We start from the raw sequence: 27358 nt of genomic DNA on the forward strand, positions 1-27358 counted from the left end.
GCTTTACTCAAACTAAAGCTAGGTATGCTGCGCACTACTTTATATAGTTTTATTTAACCTTTTTATTCATTCGGACTAAAAAATGTACATTTTTGTATATAGTTTTCTTTGTGTGTCCTGATTAAAATACTGAAAGGCATAGGCTGCTCTGAGTGTCAGGTTTTTAGTATCTACATGTATCCTAGAGGTGTGATTATCAAGGAAAATAAATCCGCCTGATGCTGTTTCTCCATGTATTTTGTCAAAGGAATAAACCATTTAATGAACGATCGTCAATATTCTTATGCTTTTAACTCATAAACACTCTATTCTAACAATTTTTGAAAATATATCTTGGGTGTGAATATGTTTAAAGTCTATACATTCAAAAATAATAAGAAAAAAAAAAAAAACAGGCGCTTGGTACATTTTTGACCAAAACATGACCAGTTCCAGGAAAATATAACAATTTTGCTTCCTTTTACATTTTAAATAATTATATTTTTGAGCAGCCGTATGTCTTCTGGAGTAAAAGAGCTCATGTGTTTGTCTGATATAATTACTGTGTTTTAAGACCTGAAAAAGAGGAACTGACAAAAACTGAGAAAAAAAAACACACCAAAACAGCCTAGAGTTCAAAGGCTTAATATGAACTGAATGGATATTCTACCACCAATAAAGAAAAAATGAACGTGGGCTACAGGTAGCTTGAGCTGAGTGGTAGTAAATATATTCTGGGTTCTCTCTTTTTCTCTTTTTCTCTTTCTCTCTTTGCTCCTCCCCCTCTCCTCTGCTCTGTTTTAGGCGTTTGTGGAGAATAACCCTGCGATCCGGTGGTGCCCGCGAGCAGGCTGTGACCGGGCGGTGCGGTTGGCGGGGCAGGGACCGGGTGCCAGCGCTTCAGATCCACTCAACTTCCCTCTCCTGCAGGCTCCTGCTGTGGACTGTGGGAAGGGTCACCTCTTCTGCTGGTCAGTGATTGCTGCCAGCACACTCATATGTTATCAATGTCCAGTTTATTAGAGAAGCTTGCCTCAAATTTCAATCTACACTCAGATGGTATCAGTGTCTAATTTATCATTCATTATGCAAAATCCAGTCTACACTCATATAGACATATTTTATCAGAAATACAGGTGCAATGGACAATGGACAATGAAACTGAAACACCTGTCATTTTAGTGTGGGAGGTTTCATGGCTAAATTGGAGCAGTCTGGTGGACAATCTTCATTTATTGCACATTGCACCAGTAAGAGCAGAGTGTGAAGGTTCAATTAGCAGGGTAAGAGCACAGTTTTGCTCAAAAATTTGCAATGCACTCAACATTATGGGTGACATACCAGAGTTCAAAAGAGGACAAATTGAGGACGTCTTGCTGGCGCATCTGTGACCAAGACAGCAAGTCTTTGTGATGCATCAAGAGCCACGGTATCCAGGGTAATGTCAGCATACCACCAAGAAGAACCAACCACATCCAACAGGAATTGTGGACACAAGAGGAAGGTGTCTGAAAGGGATGTTCGGGTGCTAATCCGGATTGTATCCAAAAAACATAAAACCACGGCTGCTCAAATCACGGCAGAATTCAATGTGCACCTCAACTCTCCTGTTTCCACCAAAACTGTCAGTCGAGACAATACATTTATTGTTTCAGTTTCATTGTCCAACCCCTGCAGGTGTATAGTAGTTTACCTTCAGTATAAAGGGCCAGGTGTAGGGCCAAAACCCATTGCAACAAGGCAAGCAAACTTGTCAATTGCCTAGGGTCCCAGACAACGACCTATAATAGATGGATGGGATGTCTTGATCACATCTGTATGGTTTTATGCTGTGTGTCGGTGAGGGGGCATCCATTTTGCTTTAAATTAGTGATTTGTGTGCATTTTGCTTTCTAGTAGGAATGCACAGAGTATTTGATGAAAATATTTAACCTCAAACATTTTTGATGTTCAGACAAGTGAAAACATTGATTTAATTAATTGAGGAAAACATAGCAAATTTATTTGAAAACCTTGAAAAATCATGTTCAGTATTCTGCCTCGGCCAAATAATTAATTTTGTTTGGTTTTGTATTCAATCACAATTTTAGTTTAGGTGCATCTCTGGCATGGTGTGTAAGCATGTTAGCAGGGTTAGCATGTCTTCCCTGCAGCTCTGGCCCTTCTGTTCCCACCAAACACACACACACACACACACACACAAAACACACACATACACACTGTAGTGCTGTGTGTAGTACTGACTGTGCCAGGGATCCACATTACACCCCAGTGCACTCCTGACTCTATTTTCTGCCTCCATATGCTGTCAGTGTTTATGCTCTGCTCACAGCTCTGACTGAATGACTGTACCAGCAGCACCACAACATTACACAACACAGCATTTTACATTAACAGTGCATCATTATTTAACACACACACGTTACTGTAAATACTGTTATACTCTACTTATCTGCACTCATCTATACCCATCCACACTTATTCTGTACCTATACAGTGGTGTGAAAAATTATTTGCCCCTCTACAGATTTCTTTTGTTTTTACAATGTTTTCATACTAATATTTTTCAGATTATCAAACTTTTTAAATTATAATTGTATTTATTAAAGGAAAATTTGACAAATTTGAAAATTTGCTTTATGTTACATTGTAAAGGTTCTTTTAAACTGTAAAACATATCTACTTTAATGTTAGCTACTTTAATTCATCTTTCTCTCGTCTTTCTTCTCACTGTCTTCCTGTCTCCCTCGTTTCAAGAGAAAAGTCAACTGCAGAGTTTTGTAATGACAATTTCCTAACATTTTATATATATATATATATATATATATATATATATATATATATATATATTCAGAAGCAGAATGTGTGTACAACACTGCATATGCATCTATTCTCATTCAGATGAAAAATTTAGTTTTCTATTACGTGCGCCTATCACTTTTCCTAATTTGATTGTGAAAAAAAGCATTAAATAACAGTCATGTAATAAACTACAGGCAAGTAGTTTGGTTTGTATTTGCTGTTGCCTTTTCCTCGCTGTTCAAAATTTAGCTGTCGGGCTTGTGTTCACTCATTCTGAGCTCATCTGTTGAAAGATGTGGTTATCATATAATTTTACTTAATTGTTGTGACCTACTTTTCAGTCTAGACGGCCTGTTGGGGAATGACTGCAGTAAACTCTGTTCTGTTTTTAGACCCCTGAACTCAGACCGTTGAGTAATCTGAGGTTTTTCTTCACTTTATTCTTTTCAGCATGTGAGAAAGGCTAAGTTTAAAAGCTGTAAGGCAAAAATGCATCAAAAATTACTTAATGCATTCGTAGTTGGCCAAAACGATTCTCTTAGATGTGCACGCCCAGAATGTTAATAGAGTGGCTATTATTTCAGTTGCCATTTTCCATTTTTTGTAATGGAGATTAAAATATAACTCAGCCTCATCCATACGAATGCAACGGCTGGGTGATATGGTAAAAATATTATATCATAATATTATTATTATTTTTTTTTTTACTGTACACAGTATGTGTTATTTGTCATTTGATGTGATTACAGTTTTAGTTGCAGTAGTTCCTTAAAAGTACTGTTTAAATACTCTTCCATGCTGAGTACTGTGATTTCTGATCAAAGTAAAGCTGGGAAATATGATATTTTATCACATTGTGACAAGTTTTCATATCGTATCGACAATCAATGGCTTTATTAAGCAGCAAAAATGTAATAAAGCCATGAAAGCCTACTCATACCCGTCCATACCCAATTAACGTCCATACTAACAACCATCTGTGCCAAATACCCGTCCATACCAAATACCTGCCCGTACCCAATACATGTCCATACCCAATAAAAGTCCCTACCAACACCCATCTCTACCAAATACCATTTTATACCAAATTCCTGTCCATACCCAATAAACGTCTATACTCAATACTCATCTATACCCAATACCCGTCTGTATCAAATTCCCGTCCATATCAATACCCATCTATACCCAATACCCATCTATACCCAATACCCATCTATACCCAATACCCGTCCAAATACCTGTCTGTGCCCAATACCCGTGCTTACCAACATCCATCTGTACCAAATACCTGTTCATACCAAATACCTGTCCATACCCAATAAACGTCCATATCATCACCCATATGTGCCAAATACCTGTTCATACTAAATACCTGTCCGTGCCCAATACTTGTCTGTACCCAATACCCGTCAATACCCAATAAACGTCCATACCAAATACCTGTTCATACCTAATTCCTGTCCATACCCAATAAACATCTGTACCCAATACCCATCTAGAGCCAATACTCATCCATACCCAATACCTGTCTATTCCATAAATGAATCCACAGTTGAAGCTTGTGTGCAGTAGTTGTGTGTTGTGGTGTGATTTATGGTGTGTTTTGTGTTTTGTTGTACAGGGAGTGTCAGGGAGAGGCTCATGAACCCTGTGACTGTCAGACGTGGAAGATGTGGTTACAGAAAGTTTCTGACATGAAGCCACAAGAACGTAAGAGATTTCACCACACACTGTTTGCTTCACACCTTTCTCCACACAGTCATTCATTTATCCATCCATGTGTTATTAATTCATCATTATTGCAGTTAATGTAGTTAAAGCATCTGAAATGTTCTAAGGTAATCTATATCTATAATGCATCTAAAAATGGATTGATTATATGCATGTCATGATTATCACATGGATTATTAGATATTTATTCATATTTTCATTAACATCCTTTCGGTTGCATTCTTGCAGCAGCCAAAATCAGATAAAAAAAAATCAAATCAGATGTTTATTTTAGGCTGTTTAGGCTGTCTTTTAGTGTGATCAATAGCAAACATTGGTCTGTGACTCCTAAACTGAGGCTCCTGCACTGAAGGGCTGCGCTTCATGTGAAGTTTCGGTTTCACCTTCTCCAGCATCAGAGGAGCTATCAAGGAGTTCCAGTGTTTCCAGCTGGGCTTATTGTTGAGGAACGTAATTTAGTTTTTCATTTGTATTTGACACTGCAGTAGCTTCCTATTCTGGCTGAGTTTAGCTATTTCTTTAAAACATGGAGAGGTTGCAATTAGGGCACTCTCTTTATCGCATGTGCCTCGGTTACAAAAAAACACGGACTGTTCAGATGAATATGATATGAGTCACTTTTAAAAGGTAGTGTGAACAGTCAGAAATAAATGTTGGATTTGGTTGGAAATCTGATTTGGATGACTTTTATCTGTTGTGTTAATGTAGCTTGAGTTGTGGGCACTCTGAACTGAGTGTGTGTGTGTTTTTGTGTGTGTGTGTGTGTGTGTGCTGCAGTGGCAGGGGTGAGCGTGGCGTATGAAGATGCTGCCAACTGCCTGTGGTTACTAACCAACTCCAAACCCTGTGCAAACTGCAAATCACCCATTCAGAAGAACGAGGGCTGCAACCACATGCAGTGCGCCAAGGTGCTCTCTCTCTCTACCTCGCTCTCTCTACCTCTCTCTTTCTTTCTTTCCCACTGTCTCACTTTCTGCTTAAAGGTGCAGGACATACCTCCACCGTCTCTCTTCACTGTCCAGAAAAAATGCTCATTCTCCAAAGATAAATTAGAGGAAAACATTGCAACACCCCTTATATTACCTTACAGTCATAGCAGCTTAAGCCATATTGGGACAGGTTAGTTTATAAGGGGGGTGGGGTAATGTAATTGTGGATGAAAGACCACCAGATCAAGACCCTGTCATGGCCAGTCCAATCTCCAGACCTGAACCTCATTGGAAACCTCTAAAATGTAATCAGGAAGAATGATCACCCGTTAAGATCAAACAAATCTTAACCGCCTGAAGTTTTATAAGATCACCCAAAAGCAGCGTGAAAGACTGGTGGAGAGCTGATGGAAAGCTGTCATTAAAAGTCATGGTTATTCCACCAAATATTGATTTCTGAACTCTTCCTGAGTTAAATCATTAGTATTGTTGTTTCTAAATTAAAATGTTTTGAAAATGATTGTTTTCTTTGCATTATTTCAGATCTGAATGCTTTGCATCTTTTACTCTGCACTGCAGTTACTTTGTATGAGAGGTTAAATTAGAGATCTTGATGATTCCACAATAAGAGATGGGACCAATACGATTCTATATCAGTATTTGTTCTGACATTGATGTAATTTACTTATCGAACAATAGACAAATAGAGCTGATCCACTAGGGCTGGACAAGATGGATGAAATTTATTTAGATTTGTCACAATATTTTTTTCATTTCGGTCAATACGATATAATTGTGATGTAGATATGAAGAGTATTAAAGCTAACACCTGTGATGTAGCTACATCATCACACACTGGCACTGCCAGCCTACAGTAGTCTATAGTGTTCTGCCCTTTGTGCTCAGCTTGAATGCAGTGAACTGGCGGCAGCTTCCTGTAATGAACATCAGTCAGTATCAGATGCTGTAAAAACTGTATAACTTTAATATACATCTTTTCATTAATACAATCTGCCCTGAGAACCTTTATTATGAAGCTTATGCTAACAGATTAGCCACAGCAGAGCTGGCTAACGGCTAACTGGCGATTATAATTGTTTTACTAAGCTAAATTAATATGTGTGTGTGTGTGTGTGTGTGTACAGTGTAAGTATGACTTCTGCTGGATTTGTCTGGAGGAGTGGAAGAAGCACAGCTCGTCTACGGGAGGGTATTACCGCTGCACTCGCTACGAGGTGATCCAGCAGGTGGAGGAGCAGTCTAAAGAGATGACTGTGGAGGTACTGTTCTGTATACCATTCAGCTTTTTGACTGGAAACATAAAAAAAACACTCATTAAAACAACAAATTTAGTTATACTGATGGGGTCGTAATATCAGCTTAAGCCATATTGGTACAGGTTAGTTTATAAGGGGTGGGGGTGGGATAATGTAATTGTGGATGAGGAGGTGGACCACCAGATCAAGACCCTGTCATGGCCAGTCTAATCTCCAGACCTCAACCCCATTGAAAACATCTAAAATGTAATGTAAGAGAAAGATGGATGATTACAATCCAGCAAACAAAGCTGTTTTATAAGGTCACCCAAAAGCAGTGTGAAAGACTGGTGGAGAGCATGCCAAGAGAAAGCATGAAAGCTGTGACTACCAATCAGGGTTATTCCACCAAATATTGATTTCTGAACTCTTACTGAATTTAAACATTAGTATTGTTGTTTCTAAATTCTAAATGAATATGAACTTACAATGTATAATACTCCACCATATACCTGTAAATGATAAAATGAGAGAAGTGGTCTGTTAATTTTTTCCTGATCTTCAATGTCATTCTCAGGTTAACTTCTTGTTTGCATTTTTAAATCCAGGCTGAGAAGAAGCACAAGAGCTACCAGGAACTGGATCGATTTATGCACTACTATACCCGCTTCAAGAACCATGAACACAGCTATGAGGTAAATTACCCTGGTCAGCTTTACCCTCACTGAGATGTGTTTTACATGCCAGCACATGCCAATCATGACAACATGTGTTTCACAGGACTGAATGCAGAAATGAATTATTATTGTCCATTCCGCCTTAAATGCTGCAACCCCTGCCATCTGTTGCACCATTAGAATTCGGACATAAAACATTAAAACTACACATTAAACCACAGTATTAAAGTGCCGTAAGGAAAATACTTAATTACATTGGTGGGTTTCTTTGGTCGCTTATTCCGCCATCTTACCAGAGATTCTCATACCCGTCGGTTTAAAGTGTGGGAAGGAGGGTGCCGAGTGGTCCAGCGGTCTAAAGCACGGAGGTCAAACCCCCTGCTCAAGCAGCTTTGCCACCAGCACTCAGAGGGAGCAAAATTGGCCCTGCTCCCTACGGTTGGGTAGATGGCGCTCTCTCCTCACATCACTAAAGGATGATGTCCACAGCACAGGGCGTCTGTGAGCTGATGTATCAGAACCAAGTCTCTGCGCTTTCCTCCGAGAGCGCTGGTTACTCGACAATGCTGCATCAACAGCAGCTCGAAAAGAAGCGGTGGCTGACTTCACATGTATCAGAGGAAGCATGTGTTAGTATTTTCCCTCCTGGTGTGTTGGGGCATTACTGGTTACAGGGGGATTCTTAATGAGTGGGTTGGGTAATTGGCTGTGCAAAGACACTGGGGAAAACTGCTGGAGCTCACTGGAACTTAGTATTTTTTTATCTCGAAATATATTAAAAATATATTTTAATTTTTAAATCTCCATATTTTGCCCAGCCCTACCGTAAAGCATTTATTTAAACATAACTCCCCCAACTGTGAAATAAGTATCGCTTGTTAGAACCCTGGGTCAAGCAGTTTCTCCATCAGCAGCCAGAGTCTGAGAGAGTACAGTAGGTCATGCTCTCTCTGGGTGAGTACAGTAAGAGGTGCTTCCTTCATCTTCTTTTATCACTCATACTGTAATATTGGTCAGCACAGGCATCTGTTAGCTGATGTATCAGAACTGGGACGCAGCGCTTTCCTTTAGCGATTCTGCATCAGCAGCAGTTGGAAAATCTTTATTCTCCTAGCATTAAGAGCATTAGTAGTGATAGAGTCCTAATAACAGGTTTTCGCAACTAACTTTTCATATTAGGGAGAATAAGTGATATATAAAAAAAATAAATTATAACAATAATACTAATAAACTGTCCTGTCTCACTGTCTCCTGCAGCTGGAAGACCGTCTCCTCAAAACTGCCAAAGACAAGATGGAGCAGCTGAGTAAAGTGCTGAGTGGAAGTAAGAATTTATGTCTGAGTGTTATCAAGTCAGATCAGATCAAAATCAGAGGTGATTCCTGCTGGATGCAGAATGAGGACATTTTAACTCTTTCATTGCAGGAGAAGGAGGTCCTCCAGACACCACGTTTATCGAAGACGCAGTCCACGAGCTTCTCAAGACTCGCCGCATCCTCAAGTGCTCTTATCCCTACGGTTTCTTTCTGGAGCCTAAAAGCACAAAGAGAGAGATATTTGAACTTATGCAGGTGGGTCACGCCTAGAGCTCTAACTCTGCGTAGATAGGGCTGGACAAAATAATGGAAACATTGCTTGAAATTGATTGTATAGCCATTGAATCAGAAACATACAAGTACAATGAGTAGTTAGGCATGTTATGATTACTGTTTTTTTTTATGGACAATATATTGTGCCAGGATTTTTTTTTATAAATTATTTTATTGCAATTTCAAAATAATTGAACAATTTTCTTTCTTTAAAAAAAAACATATTATATTGTAATGTTGACGACTAAGATTAAGACTAAAAAGCTATACAGGAACACGTGCAGAATTATTTAGTAAACAAAAAGTGTTTAACAAACCAGAATATGTTTTGTTAAATGAGAAGTTGTGTTCAAACTTGTGACAGCATGTGATACTGAATATCCCAACTGTGGGATTAAAAAAGGGGGCAATAATCCCTTTAATAAAATGCAATAACTAATTTAAAGAGCAATGATATATTAAAATATTAAAATATTCATATTTAAAAAGTAGTATTTAACATAAATCATTAAAATAAAAACACTCTCGCCTTTAAGTCTCCTCTAAAACTCCTTAGAAACTGTTTTTAGGGTTCCTGGATTTGGATTCTTGGATCATTTTTAATATATATTCACACACATACAGTGTAATATATCTTTTCATGGGACAACACTGACAAAATTACACTTTGACACAATAAAAAGTAGTAGTCTGTGTGCAGCTTTTATATAACAGTTTAAATTTATTCTTCATTCAAAATAACTCAAAATACAGCCATTAATGTCTAAACCAAAGGCAACAAAAGTGAGTACACCACTAAGAGACCACACCCCTAAATGTCCAAATTGAGCACTGCTTGTAATTTTCCCTCCAAAATGTCATGTGATTTGTTAGTGTTACTATTAGATCTCAGGTGTGCATAGGGAGCAGGTGTGTTCAAATTTGTAGTACAGCTCTCACACCCTCTCATACTGATCACTGAAAGTTCCAACATGGTGTTTAATACTTTTGCACGTCACACTTTTCAGATTTAAATTTAATTAAATTTTGAAAAAACATGCATTATTTTCATTTCTTTTCAAAATGATGTGCTACTTTGTGTTGGTCTATCAATTAAATTAAAGTTTTTGGTTGTAAGGTAAAAAAAAGATGTGAACAAGTTCAAGGGGTATGAATACTTTCGCAAGCAGTTGTAAGTCTTATTGTGATATTATTGGGCCTATATGTAGGCGTACAGTTCCAGACCCTCTCATTGTCTACCTATGAACGTAAAGAGTACATATCCGGCTCGTGTTTTTCCAGACTGACCTGGAGATGGTGACGGAGGATCTTGCCCAAAAGGTGAACAGGCCTTACCTCCGCACCCCCCGCCATAAGATCATTCGGGCCGCCTGCCTGGTGCAGCAGAAGAGGCAGGAGTTCCTGGCCTCCGTAGCTCGAGGGGTGGCACCCAACGACTCACCTGAAGCCCCTCGCCGCAGGTAAAACCAGCACACCTGAGCTCCACACCTTTACAGGTAGTGACCATTACTTTCACCCGAGCTGCGTAGGATTAACTCTAATTTTAACTTTGCTACATTGTTAAGTGCAAAAACGAACACCTAGAGACAACACAGTAACCACTTTTCAACCTCCTTGACTAGCATTATGTTTTAGTTTTATGTCGTTACATCTTTCAGAAAAAGATCATCATACTGAACGTAAAACATGGTGCTGGTAGTGTGATGGTCTGGGGCTGCTTTGCTGCTTCAGGACCATCTAGCAGCAGATTAGTATTCTCAGATACAGCTTACCCTCTTCTCAGCAGCACCTTAGTAACCGTCCAGCAACCAATTACTTACAAACATAGTAATGATCATCTGATACACCACATAGCAACATCATAGCAATAATCAAACAACATACAGGGGTTGGACAATGAAACTGAAACACCTGTCATTTTAGTGTGGGAGGTTTCATGGCTAAATTGGAGCAGCCTGGTGGAATATCTTCATTAATTTCACTTTGCACCAGTAAGAGCAGAGTGTGAAGGTTCAAATAGCAGGGGAAGAGCACAGTTTTGCTCAAAATATTGCAATGCAAACAACATTATGGGTGATATACCAGAGTTCAAAAGAGGGCAAATTGTTGGTGCAAGTCTTGCTGGCACATCTGTGACCAAGACAGCAAGTCTTTGTGATGTATCAAGAGCCACGGTATCCAGGGTAATGTCAGCATAATACAAGAAAGACCAACCACATCCAACAGGATTAACTGTGGACGCTGTAAGAGGAAGCTCTCTGAAAGGGATGTTCGGGTGCTAACCCGGATTGTATTAAAAAAAACATAAAACCACGGCTGATCAAATCACGACAGAATTCAATGTGCATCTCAACTCTCCTGTTTCCACCAGAACTGTCCGTCAGGACAATAAATTATTGTGGTCTAAAACAAGTGTTTCAGTTTTATTGTCCAACCCCTGTATGATGCTGTGAAAAAGTATTTGCCCCTCTACAGATTTCTATTGTTTTTTATTTTTTTTTGTGATACTTACATTTTTTAGATTATCAAACACATTTCAGTATCAAAAAAAATTTTTTTAAATGATTTTAAAGTTTTTAAATGATAATTTTATTTATTAAGGGGGGAAAGCAATCCAAACCAACCTTGCACTATGTGTATATCTCCTAAAAATGACCTGTGATTACCCATAATGTTTGGAAAGCTGAGTTCAATTTCACTAGTCACAATTGGGCCTGATTACTGCCTGACCTGTAAAATCAAGAAATCACTTAAATAAAACCTGTCTGACAACATGAAGCAGCTAAAAGGTCTCAAAAAGTAACACGTTATTCCCTAATCTGAAGAAATTCGTGAACAGATAAGAGAACATTGACAAGTCTATCAGTTAAGAAAAGGTTACAAAGTAATTTCTAAAGATTTGGGACTCCATCGGACCTTCCCAGGAGTGACTGGCCTATCGAAATTACTCCAAAAGGGCATGAACAACTCATCCAGGAGGTTGCAGAAGAAACCAGAACAACATCTAAAGAACTGCATGTCTCACTTGCTACAGTTAAACTCAGTGTTCTTGATTCAAAAATAAGAAAAAGACTGGGTGAAAATAGTTTTTATGGGAGAATTCCAAATCAAAAAACACTGCTGATCAAAAAGAACACAACGACCCATCTCACATTTACCTACAAACATCTTGTTGATCCCCAGAACTTTGGGAAGATATTTTGTTGGCTGATGAGACAAAAGTGAAACCTTTGGAAGGTGTGTGTACCGTTATGTTTGGCATAAAACTAATACATCATTTCAGAAAAGGATCATCATACTGAACGTAAAACATGGTTAAACATGGTGGTGGTAGTGTGATGCTCTGGGGCTACTTCACTGTTTCAGAACATGGACAACCTGCTGTAATAGATGGAACCATGAATTCTGCTCCCTACCAGAAAGTAGAGACAAGTACCTTTTCACAGCACTCTACCAACTGCAACATGGCAGCAGCACCATGCTACAAACATCCTAGCTGCTACCTTAGGCAGCATAGCAGTACAACTGCTTAGCAACATAACAGAAACCAATGGAACCCAATGGAACCAATGGCAATCAACTGAAATACCACTGCAACCACTTGGAACAGCACATTAACCTCCTAGCATTGACCTGTTAGCTTGTTCTACTGTGTTTACAGTTTTGCTGGGGGGACGTGGGACTGGGAGTACTTGGGCTTCGCATCTCCAGAGGTACGTCTTACTTTTGGTTTTTGTTTTAATATACTGTATAAGTAATTTATGAGCTCTTTTTATCTTGTTTTTTTTACATCTTTCACTAATTGTTCTTCACATGTTGTGTAGAGCTTTGCCCTCTTTTGCAATCTGTAAAGTAGTATGTATGGTATTGCTACCAGTATTGCTGGGAAGGGGAAATTAAAACCAGTATGCATTTTTCACATACTGCCATGCCGCTGTGGAGCGCCGTACGGAACAGCACCACAAAAGAAGCAGATACAGCTCGCTAGCTAACGCTAGGCAGTTAGCCTAACAAGATAATACACTAAAGTAATGGTAGCTCAGGTCTGTGAAGTCAAACTCGCTGTCCTGCATGGAGAAAAATGAGAACAGCGCTTTATCTGAGGAGCTCCTGCTGCTGTTCCTCCCTGTATCAGTGTTTTTATCAGAGTAAAATAGAAAAACAATAGCAAACAGCAATTATTTACTTAGAAAGAGACGAATGGAAATTGGGTGTTTTGCTGTGTTGTAGGAGTATGCTGAGTTTCAGTACCGCCGCAGACACCGGCAGCGCCGCCGTGGAGACATGTCCAGCCTGAGGAGCAACACGCCAGACTCTGATGATCACAACCCCGGAGCTTTAGGTACAGCAGCTTTGCTACTGAACCTCCTGCACACTTAACACTCATCTTTATCCTGATGAGTAAAATTATCATATCTCTCAGTCATTTCCAGACTAGAACTCTTATTTTAGGACATGGCAGGATGATGTCTGTGCCCTTCTCAAAAGTGTGAAAAGTATTCACATTCATTTCTCAGGTACAATATTAGATACTAGACTAAGTATCAACTCAGGCTTTTTACTCAAGTAAAAGTACTGGTTTAAAACTACTTAAAGTATAAAAAAGTAAAAATAATGTAAGGGGGAAAAAAATGGCATTACAAACAAAAGCTTAGACTTCTCCACGAGGTTCTATAGTGAACTACCCCCCCCCCAACACATTTTTCTAAAAGCGATAATGACTATAATGTTCTATTAAAATGTTAATGTTGATAAACTTGGGATGCACCAGGCTCGCTAGTGTTTCAGCTACATATATGCTGATTGTATATGAATGTATTCTATTTAGTAGAATGTAAATATATTAAAGAAGCTTAGTTGGACTGGAGTTTGTCTGAAGTTCTCTTTAGTCTCTGCACAGATCATCTTCAGACTAGACCACATAAGTCTGCTATGTTCTTGCTGGAGTGTGTGTGTGGGGGGGAGTGTGTGTGTGTGTGTGTGGATGGGGGTGGGGTTGTGGTGTGGGGTAGGGGGGATAGTGAATATAGTGGATATAGTGAATCTAATTCCAACCACAATCAGATTCACTATATCTGGATGAAGAGATTTATCTGGATAGGGGTTTTATTTAATGAAGAGAAGCTGGAATGAAAACAAGCTGTAATAAAATAGGAATAATGAGGTTTTTTTTAATGTAAGGAGTAGAAAGTTCAGAAAATTGTGTGAAAATGTAAGAAATAGAAATATAAAGTCGTCTGAAACATAATAATTACTCCAGTAAAGTATAGATAACCCTTATAAATTTCTACTTAAGTAAGATAAAAAAGTATTTGTATTTCATTACCTTGTATTTCATTAGTGAGAATTTTATACATGAATCACTCCTACAGCTCATGTCCATTTTATTCTGCCGCACACACTTTCTAGAGTTCTTCTGCATTTGTGATGCGGTCTAAAGTCTCTACTGCTGTGGACTCTGATCATAAAGTAGCTAGATATGCTAACCCAACAGTAAAACATCATATTTAAACCTTATTCACAGCTATTTAGAATATATGTAAGGACACCACATAGTTAGGTAGCTAATTTACTCTTTTCTGTTGTGTTGGTAACACTGTGTTGATAAGTCTGTTCTTCAAGCTAAATTCTTCTTTTCTTCCAGTTACTGTGATGTTCTGTAACTGACTGAGTATTATATTACTTATTCTGTCTGTTTATTATCACCGGAACCGGAACACCGGAAGATCTAACTCAAAATTAAATCATGCAGAATAATGTGGATGGTTTATAGTATCATATACTGTATAGTATTAGAATAAAAGAGTAAAAATAAAAATAAATAAATAAAATACATAAGGCAAGCTATGAAAAACAACAACTGGCATATTATTTTTCAGATCCATTGTTTATTATTATGGTCTGTTTTTGTATATTTTTTTTTGTCCTCTATGCAGATTCAGAGCTGGTGGGGTGTAGTCAGAGACCAGGCCTGCCTATGGTAAGACCACCATACATCATTACAAAGCATTTAGCTTCACACACACCATCTGACAGATCTGTCTGAAAAGTGTTTCAGTGGTCTAGCAGAATGAGTGCCGTCACTGTGAATAACTGGTTTGAATCTCGAGTCATTCTGCTTGTCCACCAGCAGCCAGAGTCCGAGAGAGCATAATTGATCATGTTCTCTCAGGGTGGGTACAGTTGGTGGCGCTCTCTAAATTTCATGAATATTATTGTCGGCTGGAGATTTTCAGTTTCAGCTGTTTAACACTTTTACAATAATAAATGATAAAAATGATATGCTGCAGTAAATTTAAAATTCTAAATGTATTAAATACCATGTAATGCCATTGTCTTAGATAAATATGGATTATGGGTAAGATTAGCTAAACAATTCAACCCCATCACACTCAACATTCAACTCTGTCGCACTCAACCCCGTGACACTCAACCCCGTGACACTCAACCCCATCATACTCAACCCCGTCAAACTCGACCCCGTCAAACTTGACCCCGTCACACACTCAACCCCATCACAGACTCAAACCAGTCACACTCAACCCCGTTACACACTCGAACCCGTCACACATTCAACCCCGTCACACACTCATACCTGTCACACTCAACCCCATCACACACTCAACCCCATCACACTCTCAACCCCATCACACTCTCAACCCCGTCACACTCTCAACCCCGTCACACACTCGAACCCGCCACACTAAGCCCCGCCACACTCACCAACGTCACACACTCGAACCCGTCACACACTCGAACCCGTCACACACTCGAACCCGTCACACACTCGAACCCGTCACACACTCGAACCCGTCACACACTCGAACCCGTCACACACTCGAACCCGTCACACTCAACCCCGTCTCACACTCAGCCCCGCCACACTCAGCCCCGCCACACTCAGCCCCGCCACACTCAGCCCCGCCACACTCAGCCCCGCCACACTCAGCCCCGCCACACTCAACCCCGTCACACACTTGAATCTATCACACTCAACTCTGAAACACTCGACCCCGTCACACTCAATCCCCCATACTCAACACAGCTGAGAAGATGTGTACCTAAATCTCAGTCACAGATCATCATAGTAACTTCTGTTGTGTTGGTCCTGCAGCCTCACAGCTCCTTGGATGAAGATGACCCAAACATCCTGCTGGCCATCCAGCTTTCCCTGCAGGAGTCCGGGCTGGCTGCTGTTGCTGGAGGGGGAGGAGTGGACGCTCAGGAGATGCTGGCCCACGAGGCGTCCATGGGAGCCATCGGTACGTCTCTGCCCTCCAGGCTGGACCCGCTGCTGCACGGAGTGGACGTCCCCCGCGCTGCCCTGAGCAGCTCCGAGCTGCTGGAGGTTGGAGATAGCCTGAAGAAGCTGGGCAATATGAGCGGCCAGAACGTTCCACAGTGCTTTAACAATCTGGGCAATCCCAATCCTAATCCCAATCCTAATCCTGCCCACGAGCCCACCGGAGGCCCGTTCCCACCTCCGCCTGGACAAATGGAGACCACTGACATGGATCCTGCTGATAACGCTAACCTGCTGGGGAACATCATGGCCTGGTTCCATGATATGAACCCTCAGAACATCAGTCTGGTTCCCCCGGCCGCTCCCTCAGACCTGGAGTTCAGCAGCCAGGCCCCGGAGCAGCCCGGGGAAAACCTGTTCCAGCAGTGGCCTCCAGAGGGCGACGGGGGCGTGGTCAGTGAATTTTGCAGCACTGAAGAGCGAGAACCCAACAGACCCACTCAGCTGAACCTGGTGACCGTGGATCTGCCATCAGCACCGTCGGCTCTGGTGGCTCAGATGAGCGAGGACCTGGACACGCCTCCCCCTCAACAGTCTGAAACCCCTAAATGTAACTCGGACCCCGACCAGCCCAGCAGTAGCTCCTCTGAGTGGGAGGGTCAGGTGCATCTTGTATGAATTCAGGACCCCTCGTCCTGAACCGCGGAGCTGCCAAACCACTTTTGATGTGAAGTAGCCAAGTCAGAAAAAAAAGAAAGGGGGAATCCACCAGTTATTCTTTCAGAATCCTCTGCATAATTCTCTTCACTGTTAGAGGTGAGCTGTTCAGAGTGCGGGTTTGGTTTGAAACTGTGCTTGATTTTTTTCTAGACAATTAAACAAAACAACTTTTTTGGTTAACGGAACCAGATCCTTACAGAAAGTACAACACAAATATAAAATATATATTTTATAGGGGTGTAAAGGTATGTGTATTCTTTACGAACCTTCACGGTACGGGGGTCAGGGTTCGGTTCACGCAAACGCATTCAGAATACACGCTACAGGCAGTCTATATGAGACTTATGGAACCAATCAACGTAATGCGGAACTAATGAAGTGTTGCACCTGGACAGTGTAGCTGTAGCACTGTTGCTATTAGCAACTCGCTACTGACTTAGCCCATAGCCTGTCCTGAGAAGTTTAGCTCTGACTGGAAACAGGCTGGAACACACAAGCAGAGAACGCAGAAACACAAATAATTCACTCGTACTGTGTCTCTCTGCCTGTCTCTCTCTCTCTTCCCGTCTCTTTCTCTCTCCCTGTATTTCTCTCTATCTTCCTGTCTCTCTCTCCCTGTCTCTCTCTCACCTATGAAGTCAATCTCTCGCACTCTCTCTCTCTCTCTCCCTGTCTCTCTCTCTCTCTCCCTGTCTCTCTCTCTCTCACTTATGAAGTCTCTCTCTTGCACTCTCTCTCTCTCTCACTCTCACTCATGAAGTCTCTCTCTCGCACTCTCTCTCTCTCTCTCTCTCTCTCCCTCTCTCTCTCTCACTTATGAAGTCTCTCTCTCTCTGTCTCTCTCTCACTTATGAAGTCTCTCTCTCGCACTCTCTCTCTCTCTCTCTCTCTCTCTCTCCCTGTCTCTCTCTCTCTCTCTCTCTCTCTCTCCCTGTCTCTCTCTCTCTCTCTCTCCCTGTCTCTCTCTCTCTCTCTCTCTCTCTCTCTCTCACTCTCACTTATGAAGTCTCTCTCTTGCACTCTCTCTCTCTCTCTCTCTCGCACTCTCACTTATGAAGTCTCTCTCTTGCACTCTCTCTCTCTCTCTCTCTCTCTCTTTCACTCTCACTCTCACTTATGAAGTCTCTCTCTCTCCCTCTCTCTCTCTCTCTCTCTCTCACACTTATGAAGTCTCTCTCTCCCTGTCTCTCTCTCACTTATGAAGTCTCTCTCTTGCACTCTCTCTCTCTCTCTCTCTTTCACTCTCACTCTCACTTATGAAGTCTCTCTCTCTCCCTCTCTCTCTCTCTCTCTCTCTCTCTCTCACACACTTATGAAGTCTCTCTCTCCCTGTCTCTCTCTCACTTATGAAGTCTCTCTCTTGCACTCTCTCTCTCTCTCTCTCTCTCTCACTCTCACTTATGAAGTCTCTCTCTCTCTCTCTCTCTCTCTCACTCATGAAGTCTCTCTCTCGCACTGGGAAATTCCATAATTTTTTTTTATCATGATTTTAATTAATTGTTAATTCATTAATTGAACACCACTAATATAATTAAATTTTGACAGTTTAATGCTGATATCTCTTAAAAAAGAACCCAAACACTGAAATGCATCAAATAATATGCTTAGGAAAAATATTTGTAGTTTAAGCATTAATTAAAGTAATGCTGTTGTTTTTGTTCTTAATAAAGCTCCAAAATCAGGCTCATTATTTTTTCCATCAAGATCCAAAAGATGGAGCCTCTCATGTTGACAGTATGAGAGAACCCTGGTTTCAAGCATTTAATAAATGTGCTCAAACCCCGTTACAACATTCCATCCCAAAAAACAAAACATGATTATAATGAAGAATCATTGTTATTATAAAGTTAATACAGGTAAGGCTATACAGAATGCCCAGCCTCTTTATTTTTTCCACCAACCGTACCGAAAACGTGTGAACTGAACCGTGATTTTTCTGTACCGTAACACCCCTAATATTTTATGTTACATACTATCTAAACCAACTAGTCAGTTTTCTTCAGGGACTATTTCTTGCTGCATCCACTTGCATGTATCCCTCCTTCAGTTTAAAGATTTTAAATTTTAAAGCCAAAATCTCAAACTCTCAAAACTCTGATGAAGTAGTACATTTACTCACCATCACTCTACACTACTACACTATACTGACATTATTGTTTAAGATTGACATAGAATTAAGCTAGAATTTCACACCAAACCCACCTCCAAACTCTACTCCAAAGAAGAACTGTTTATTTATGCAGAGAATTTTGAAATGAACTCCCCTTTAAGGTGAGAGGAGAAAGGTAATATAAGTTGCGTAGTCAGACGAATAGAAATTGCAGAAACTGTATTTTAAGAAAACTAAAAACGTAAGTATTGAAGCTTGTCTGTCGTCTCGCGCTGCGGGGTCTACTTTGATGTGCTTCGGAGGTGTGTGATGTGTTCTTTGATGTGGGACAATTAACAGGAGGAGGAGAGAGAGAGAGACGGCTGATAAAAACAGAAGGATAGATGGCTGTATGTAGTTGATGGCAGGGGGTAAATAGTTTAGCTAGAGAGAGATTAGCCTTGGTGCACTACTCCTGTTTGATTATCTTTCACAAAAAAAAAAAAAAATCTACTGTACACAACAAGAGCATGTGTAGCCATGGCTAGGCTAGGCTAGGCTAGGCTAGTTTGAATGTCCTGTGTGGCCTGCAAGATGCGCTTTATCTGGATGTGGGTGTTACTGTAGGTGCCATAAACGCTGGCGAGAGCTGACGCGATGCCAGCGGACAGTGTGATGACTGTGCCTGCTGCTGAGGTCTAAAGCAGCCCCTTTACAAACACCACCCCCTTCCTTTAAACCCTGTGGGCAGTATTAGAGAAATTCTAAAAAAAAAAATGTGAGTGTTTAATCTCTCTCTGTTGTGTCTGCAGCTCACAGTTCATTACCAACCACTGTTACCTGCTATTTTGAATGGTATTTTGCAGAATATTGGTAGGAAATGTATGAAAATTAAGTAAATGGGCAGTTTTGTAGTTTTTCTACTCTCTATATAATATTCAATGGGCGGGTATATTTTTATATTTTTCCATTTTAAAAAAGCATAATATGATTATATATATGTAAGTATGCTTCAGAAGGTGTTTTGTCCTTTTCCTAAATCCAGGGAAATGTGATACATACTGTAAATGATAGTATGTGAAATATAATAGCATATATACAGTTATATAACAGCATTTCTCTGTACTAGGATAAAGAAGAAGGGTTTAAATATTTAATGTTATATAGTGTATAATGGTTGCTGAAAACCCCTGGGAAAGCCCCTGACCAATCACAATTCTAACGCAGCCCCGCCCTCTCTTTGAGTCTGAGCAGCTGCCAAAGCTACAAAATAAAAGTCATACAAAAACATTTAATATATACAAATGAGTTTTTAGGGGATTTAAGCAATTTTGTTCTATTATGTATTTATATTATATAATTCCTCGTTCTGGCCATTGACTTTCACTATTAGCGATGAGATTAAATATATATATATAATAGTATATAACATAATAGTATTTACAGTGTTATAAGGTGGTATAGAGTCGGGGTCCGTAGGCAGTTTTGAAGAGGGTAAATCAATGAATGATGAGTTTTTAGTGAACAGTGTTTGTGGTAATGGGCTGTACGCTGCAGGTTTGGCAGGTGGAGATTAGGGTGGAGTACTCCTCACTCTGGCTAATTGTGAGGTAAGGAAGATTCTGGTGATTGTGATGATGGTTAAAGATGGTGGTGAAAGAAAGTGTAAGTTGCGAGCTGAGTTGTGATCCTTTTTCTCGGTAAAGCTGATCACTGTAAGGCTGATATACTTGCTGTTTGGCTATGCTCTCACGTTGACAGCCGGCTGCGTTGTGAATGTAACTGTTTAAACTCTCGCACGTGTGCTGCACTGGATACTTGCACTAGAGGGCGCTTCATCCCTGCTATGTTTCCAGTATGTGTTTAATTTTGCCATTCCACGTCAACTTTTAATGTTGATAAAATAAAACAATGCTGATTATTGATGGGAATAACAGGGCATCTTATAATATTATATAACGTTATGTTGCCCATTATGATGATTACATCACGATACTATGATTTTGCGATATTATTACTGTATTATCTTCAGAATCTGTGTTACTGTAGACAATTAAATTGTGGATTTATTGGTGTCAGAATTTAACAACCAGTATTTTTCACCGCAGGTTTACCCAATTCATTTGATTATAACGCCACTAGGTGAAGTAATGAAGCAGTATCTTTAATACATCACTAATTATAGGTAGACTTTTAGGGAGTTTAGAGTGCCTATGTTGCAATAAACTTATTCATAACATTCATTGACGCCACAAATCAATACAGTACAATTGAAACTATACGATATATCGCCATATCGATATATTGTCCTACCCATAATGCTGATCTCTGGTGAGGACACATCATACAGATGCGGGTCGTTTTAGGAACTGCAAATTGCTGCACTGCCCCCTAGTGGTGTGGTGTGTACTGCACCTCGCTTATGTAATATGTTAATTCCTGAATTTGTGCACAACCCACACACAAAAAAAACCCCAAAAAGACGCAGGTAACGCAAGGCAGCCATTGTGTGTACGTAAACGTATAGTTAACAGCACGTATATCTCTAGTGTAATACGCCACTGTTGGATGAGATGGAGTGTGACGTGAAGGTGATGTTCTGCAGTGTGTTTTTTTGTTTTTGTTTTATGGTTAAAGCGGTTCTATCTAACTCTACGCAAACTCATCACAGTGCCTTTTCTGTGAGTTCTCTCCTATTTATTGCCACATCTCTGGAGCACCGGCCTCCGGACGCAGTGTTTTTAACCACATGTTTTTTATATATATCCTCTCTGCCACCCTTTAGCTCGACTCTGAAGCGTTTTTCTAAAGCATTTATTATGAGCGCCACTGGGTTCCTCGCCGGGTTCCCACGCACCTCCTCCAATCGTACTAACTCCACCGCCGATTCAGTGAGCTGGGTGTGTGTACAGTATGTGACGCCATCGTGCTTCATTCAGTGTGTAAAACGCCAGACCTGATTAATATATTGTACAATTGATTTTCTATTTATTTGAAATTGAATGTCTTTCATATAAAACAAATGAAATAATTGATAATGTATAAAAAAAAGCCAATGTTTCGTCTAGTTCTGTTTCGACAGTCCTTTTACAGTGCCACTTTTAAATACGCGCTTTATACTAATTAATCGTGACTACTGAGGTGATAATCGTTAACAGCCATTTCAACAATTAATACTTTTCTTTTTGTTATATTAGTATTATAATAATAATTATTATAGATTTTTTTTTTATGGGCATGTATTTCTATAAACACCAAATCAGCCAAATCTTCTAAACTTGACTCAAGTCAAGACTGACTCATTGAAACCTTCAACTCAGAGTAATACTATATATACACATATATAGTGTATAATAACTATATATTCAATGCTATATACTGTATCTGTATAGAACATTTCCAGAATTGTAATTTGCTGTACACTCCATTATCATTAATATTGTACTGTAACAAGTTCTCTCGATGCCATAGAACATTACATTTTGATCAAATGCATGAAAAAAATGATAAATAGTTGATTGGTCTGGACACCATGTTGCAGGACAACAGCTCATAACTGGGGGTCTGTAAATCTGTCAAGGCCAATCATTTAATGCCTGGCCAAAAAAAAAAAATCTTCAGCAAAAAACAAAAAAAAAGGTTGTATTGCCCCACAAGATTTATTTCAATCCAGTGTTGCATTAATTTTTCACCAAGATCATTACCACCATTGATGATGGTAGAGTCTGACCACTGCACAAAGCATCACTTCTCCATCCAGCACATCCCAAAGATTCTCAATGAGGTTAAGATCTGGACTCTGTGGTGAAGAATCTATGCTCCCTGAATCACTCTTTCACAATTCCAGCCCCATGAATCCTGGCATTGTTATCTTGGAATATAGCCGCGCCATCAGGGAAGAAAAAATATATTGATGGAATAACCTAGTCTATATTCAGTATATTCAGGTAGTCAGCTGACCTCATTCTTTCAGCACATACAGTTGCTGAACCTAAACCTGCAGACCAACTGCAGCATCAACCAACCCCACATCATTTACTTACTTAAATCCAGGTGGAGACTTTTTTTTTTTGGTCAGGCAGTGTATATATAGACCGATTCATAACACATTACAATTTAAGGACCAAATCCTTAGTATGTGACTGGCTAGCTGGTAGCACTACCACAACCTGTGCAGTTCTAAATGGCAAGCTTAGCTCAGTTTGAATTTAAATCCCTTCTAGCTACACCGCTAACAAATTAGCACCAATAAAAACCTTAAAGAAGAAATCTGGTGTGAATTAGAATTGGGGTGTAGTAAAACATGATTTTAGTATAAACTTTTAGCGAATAGCTCAACTTCATTCAGCTCACCCCCTGCATTCTGAAATACTTCGCTTTTAGCTGATGCTCCCAATGCTCGCATTGTTTTCAAACTTATGGGTATAGGGTTGCCCATGTAAAGAAATCAACATTATTACACCATTAACAAGCTCAAAGTAGCTCCACACTTCATATTTAGAATTCTGAGGCCCTGACATTTAAAATGGGACACTATTAAAATTAGTTTTAAATAAACTAGTGCACAGCTAGTTTATTTAAAACACTGTTTAAACAGTACATACAGTACCTTCAGGTAGTTCTCTGGGGGCCACCTTCTTGAAGTTAAAGTGACGATAACTCGACTGAGGAGTCACTGAGTAGTAAAACCTTAGTATAAGTATGCCATTTGTTATGGTGCTCTTTATTTTCATGAAGACAGAGGTGGGCTATTTGACAAAAGTTTGTACTTAACATTTTTCACTACGCTCTTTTCAAACCGATTTAAATTCCTACAACCCCCCTGAAAGGACATGAGGGGACATTTTAATTATCTTGGGATAAATATTTTGGGATAATGCGTTAGAAAAAAATAATCTCAGGTGTTTGTTGCCTACAAATTACCAACTCTGGCCTTTAGATGGCACCAATGTGCCATTCACTATTATCTTTTTTTTTAAGCAGAGTTTAAACAGTTTGAAACGTGTTTTAAAACAGACCACAGAGGAAGGATTGCCCTGATAAATTTGAGGTAACGTTATCTGTTCTTATTTAAAAGGAGCAACGGTTTTCTGAACAACATGGATTCAATTTTATAAGGTGCCTGTAAGGGTGTTTGTGCCCACTCTAAACTCTGGATGGTACAAATGCTCATCTTCAAGAAGAATGTGTCTTCTTTTGAATATTAAAAAAACAGTACCTCCGATATAAAACATCTGTGTAATCTAACCTTCCTCTGGAAAAGAAAGAAAAAAAAACATTTTAAAACATGTTTCAAATAAAGCTCTGATATAACAGTGTCTGTTAGCAAGCACTGAATTAATAATGAATAATTATATTTCCATTAGAGTAGTGCAAATTACATAATTAACTTCCAGCACCCCTAAATAATGAGTGGGTTTGGAAAAAGATAATGAATAGCGTATTGGTAGCGTCTACAAGCCAGAGTGGGAAGTTACCTGATATTACCCATGTAATTCCATGTTTCACTAAAATTACAGTTTTTTAATCCCAAATGTCCTTGTGTTTTGGGGGCTGTGTTTTTCAGTGCGCTCTGCTAAACCCGTAAATAAGCCTCCAGTGCTAAACGCTGTAGCTATATCCAATAAATAGCCATATGGCTAACTGATTAAATAAAAAGAAGCTGCTGTATTTGTGAATTCTCTACTGGTGGGATGTGCGCTAACCTGTTAGCTGGGTAGCTAAGCTAATGAAATAAATATTTGTAGGTTTTATGTGTAGTTTCTCTACCGGTGGACACTAATATGATAGCTAGGTCTCTTAGCTAGGTTAGGTAGCATTATACAATCTGAGTTTACTGTGTTGCCTTGTCAGTAAACTCAGTTTGTATAATGCACCAGAGAAAAAAAAATAATTATCACAAAAATCACATGATAACATTTAAAAACAGTGGATGTGTGAATGCACACAAAGCCTCTAAGCAGCACATATCTATTAGTAGAACTTGACAGAACATAACAGCCAAGCTAAGCTAAGCTACACTAAGCTGAGCTAAGCTAAGCTAAACTAAGCCAAGCTGGCTAAACTGTGGTCAGTGCTACGTAAATCGGATTGACTAGTCAGAATCATCATTCCCAGAAATCTACAAACACAAGATATGTGTTTTTGAAACTAAACAAATTTAACCAGATTAAATACAGTACAGAACACTGTACGCTGTACTCAAGGACTTGCTTTAGAACCTATGTTCTATGGCATCGCTCATAGAACCATTTTTTGTTTGTTTTTAAGAGTGCAATATTAATGAGAACTGGAGTGTACAGTACTGAAAATATCGGAAACGCTCAAAAATTATGTGTAACTACGAACTCTTCCACACACACACATGTTGGGGATACATGCACTGATTGTTCCGAGGGTTCTGGTTCTGTTCTGATCATGTTCTAGATGACTGAAACAGACCCCAGTGTTCCGAGGGTTCCATACAGAGGAGACTCTCAGTGGGTTCTCTTCTCGCATGTCCGGATCTAGAGGAACTGACGTGGTTCTGTTTGTGTGTGTGTGAGACACAGTGTTCTAGATCAGAATGTGTGTGTGTAAGAGTCTGGTTCTCCTGAAGAAAGAAAGGCAGATGAAGGCGGGTCGGTGGAGAACTTAAAGAAAGCATATTTTCTAACCCGGTGCCGTTTTTTTATTGTTAAACTAATCCTGATACGGTTTTGCACTTTCAGAGTTTATACTTGATACATTCCCACTTTCTATGGAAATACCATGTTTGATGTTTGGCCAATAAATTTGACTGAACTGAGTGAAACTCAATAAAGTTGTCAAGACAAGTCAAAAATCATGCTGTTGGTGTGATATTAATTCCTTATTTCATGCTTATGGAAAACTTCATGTTCATGTCAGGAGAAATATTCCCAGGAAAACATATTTTTTCACATTACAAGCACAGACTGTTGTAATAGACGCTTGACATCAGCTGCCGGAGCCCTGAGAAAGCACAAGTGTCCTCGCTCTCTCTGGGTGGGTAGATGGCACTCTTTCCCCTCATCACTCCTAAGGGTGATGTCGATCAGCACGAGGCATCTGTAAGCTTATGTATTTGAACCACGTTGCTGCGCTTTCCTCTGAGTCTGCTGTAATACTACTCGGTAATGCTGCATCAACAGCAGTTCAAAAAGAGGTGATGGCTGACTTTACATGGAGGCATGGAGGCATGTGCTAGTCCTCACCCTCCTTGTGTTGGGCATCACTAGTGGTAAGGGTCCTAATGAGTCTATATAAGTGGGTTAGGTAATTGGCCTTGTAAATTGGGAAGAAAATGGATAAAAATTATAAATAAAATTATATATAAAAAAAACTGATAGACCAACCAAAAAAGTATAAAATAATTGTGAAGTGAAAAGCGAATGATACATGGTTTTCATAATTTATAATAAGTAAAAAAATGACCAAGAAATGGCCATTCACCTAAACTTACAGCTCGAGCAAGAATAGAACTGCTCAGAGAAGCAGCCAAAAGGCCCACTTAAAATCACAATACCGTACATTTAAATCTCTGGGTGTAAGGTAACAAAATGTGAAAAAGGTCAAGGGTAGTATTCATAATACTTTTGCTTCTGTATTGTATATAAAAAAAATGTAGGTTGCTGTTTTATGAAGCACAAAAATGGGTTCCACTTTAACACTGAGCACAGTTTCCACTAGAGGGCAGTGACCGCACACTAGATTACAGCAGACATTTTTATGAATGTGTGTGTGTGTGTGTGTGTGTGTGTGTGTGTCTGCTGGCAGGCCATGCTGGCATGCTCCACCCCAGACATCATTTGGAGAGGAAGAACCAAGAAGTTCCTCCAGAGGCCTTTAAAGTATGTCGGCAGAACATCCTGCGTGATGTTCCCACACTCAGTCACACCTAAACGAAGAACAATACATTTTCCTCACCTTCTAACATTTTATTTAAAAACTTCAGTAACTTTAGTTTTTATTAGGTGGCTATTGAAAATGACACCTGCATATTCACTCACTTCTACACCTCCACACTTAACACTATCTTCTAAACGTCCTTCATTCAGCATATCGTTGCTGTCCGATGAAAAATAAGTATCTCCATTTTTGTTATTTTTTTTTTGTTTACTACATAATCTGAACGCACAAACTGTCCTTTACATGGTTTCAAAATGTCTTTATGAATGAAACAGTAGAAATAAACTATTTTTACATTGACTTTTATTGAACGTTAAGAAAGTTTTATCTCTCCTGTAATGTTGCTGTTTTGGAGATGCATGTTTTTCATTGGACAGTGATGATATATATATATATATATATATATATATATATATATATATATATATATATATA

The 27358-nt window shown here is 39.5% G+C and overlaps 1 protein-coding gene across 1 annotated transcript in view; it reads left to right on the forward strand.

Annotated features, from left to right (window-relative positions):
• The window catches only part of ankib1b (ankyrin repeat and IBR domain containing 1b), a 53275-nt gene extending 27434 nt beyond the window's left edge, over positions 1 to 25841 (forward strand). The window contains exons 9-20 of the mRNA XM_049480213.1: positions 784 to 950; positions 4403 to 4491; positions 5290 to 5420; positions 6587 to 6721; positions 7306 to 7392; positions 8632 to 8698; positions 8800 to 8945; positions 10245 to 10423; positions 12625 to 12676; positions 13194 to 13305; positions 14900 to 14943; positions 16078 to 25841. Coding sequence (XP_049336170.1) covers positions 784 to 950; positions 4403 to 4491; positions 5290 to 5420; positions 6587 to 6721; positions 7306 to 7392; positions 8632 to 8698; positions 8800 to 8945; positions 10245 to 10423; positions 12625 to 12676; positions 13194 to 13305; positions 14900 to 14943; positions 16078 to 16884 — 2016 coding nt within the window. The 3' untranslated portion in view covers positions 16885 to 25841. The remainder of the gene's footprint in view (positions 1 to 783; positions 951 to 4402; positions 4492 to 5289; positions 5421 to 6586; positions 6722 to 7305; positions 7393 to 8631; positions 8699 to 8799; positions 8946 to 10244; positions 10424 to 12624; positions 12677 to 13193; positions 13306 to 14899; positions 14944 to 16077) is intronic.
• Positions 25842 to 27358: the final 1517 nt, after the last annotated feature.

This window comes from Astyanax mexicanus, chromosome 6 (genome assembly GCF_023375975.1).
Source record: "Astyanax mexicanus isolate ESR-SI-001 chromosome 6, AstMex3_surface, whole genome shotgun sequence".
NCBI lineage: Eukaryota > Metazoa > Chordata > Actinopteri > Characiformes > Acestrorhamphidae > Astyanax > Astyanax mexicanus.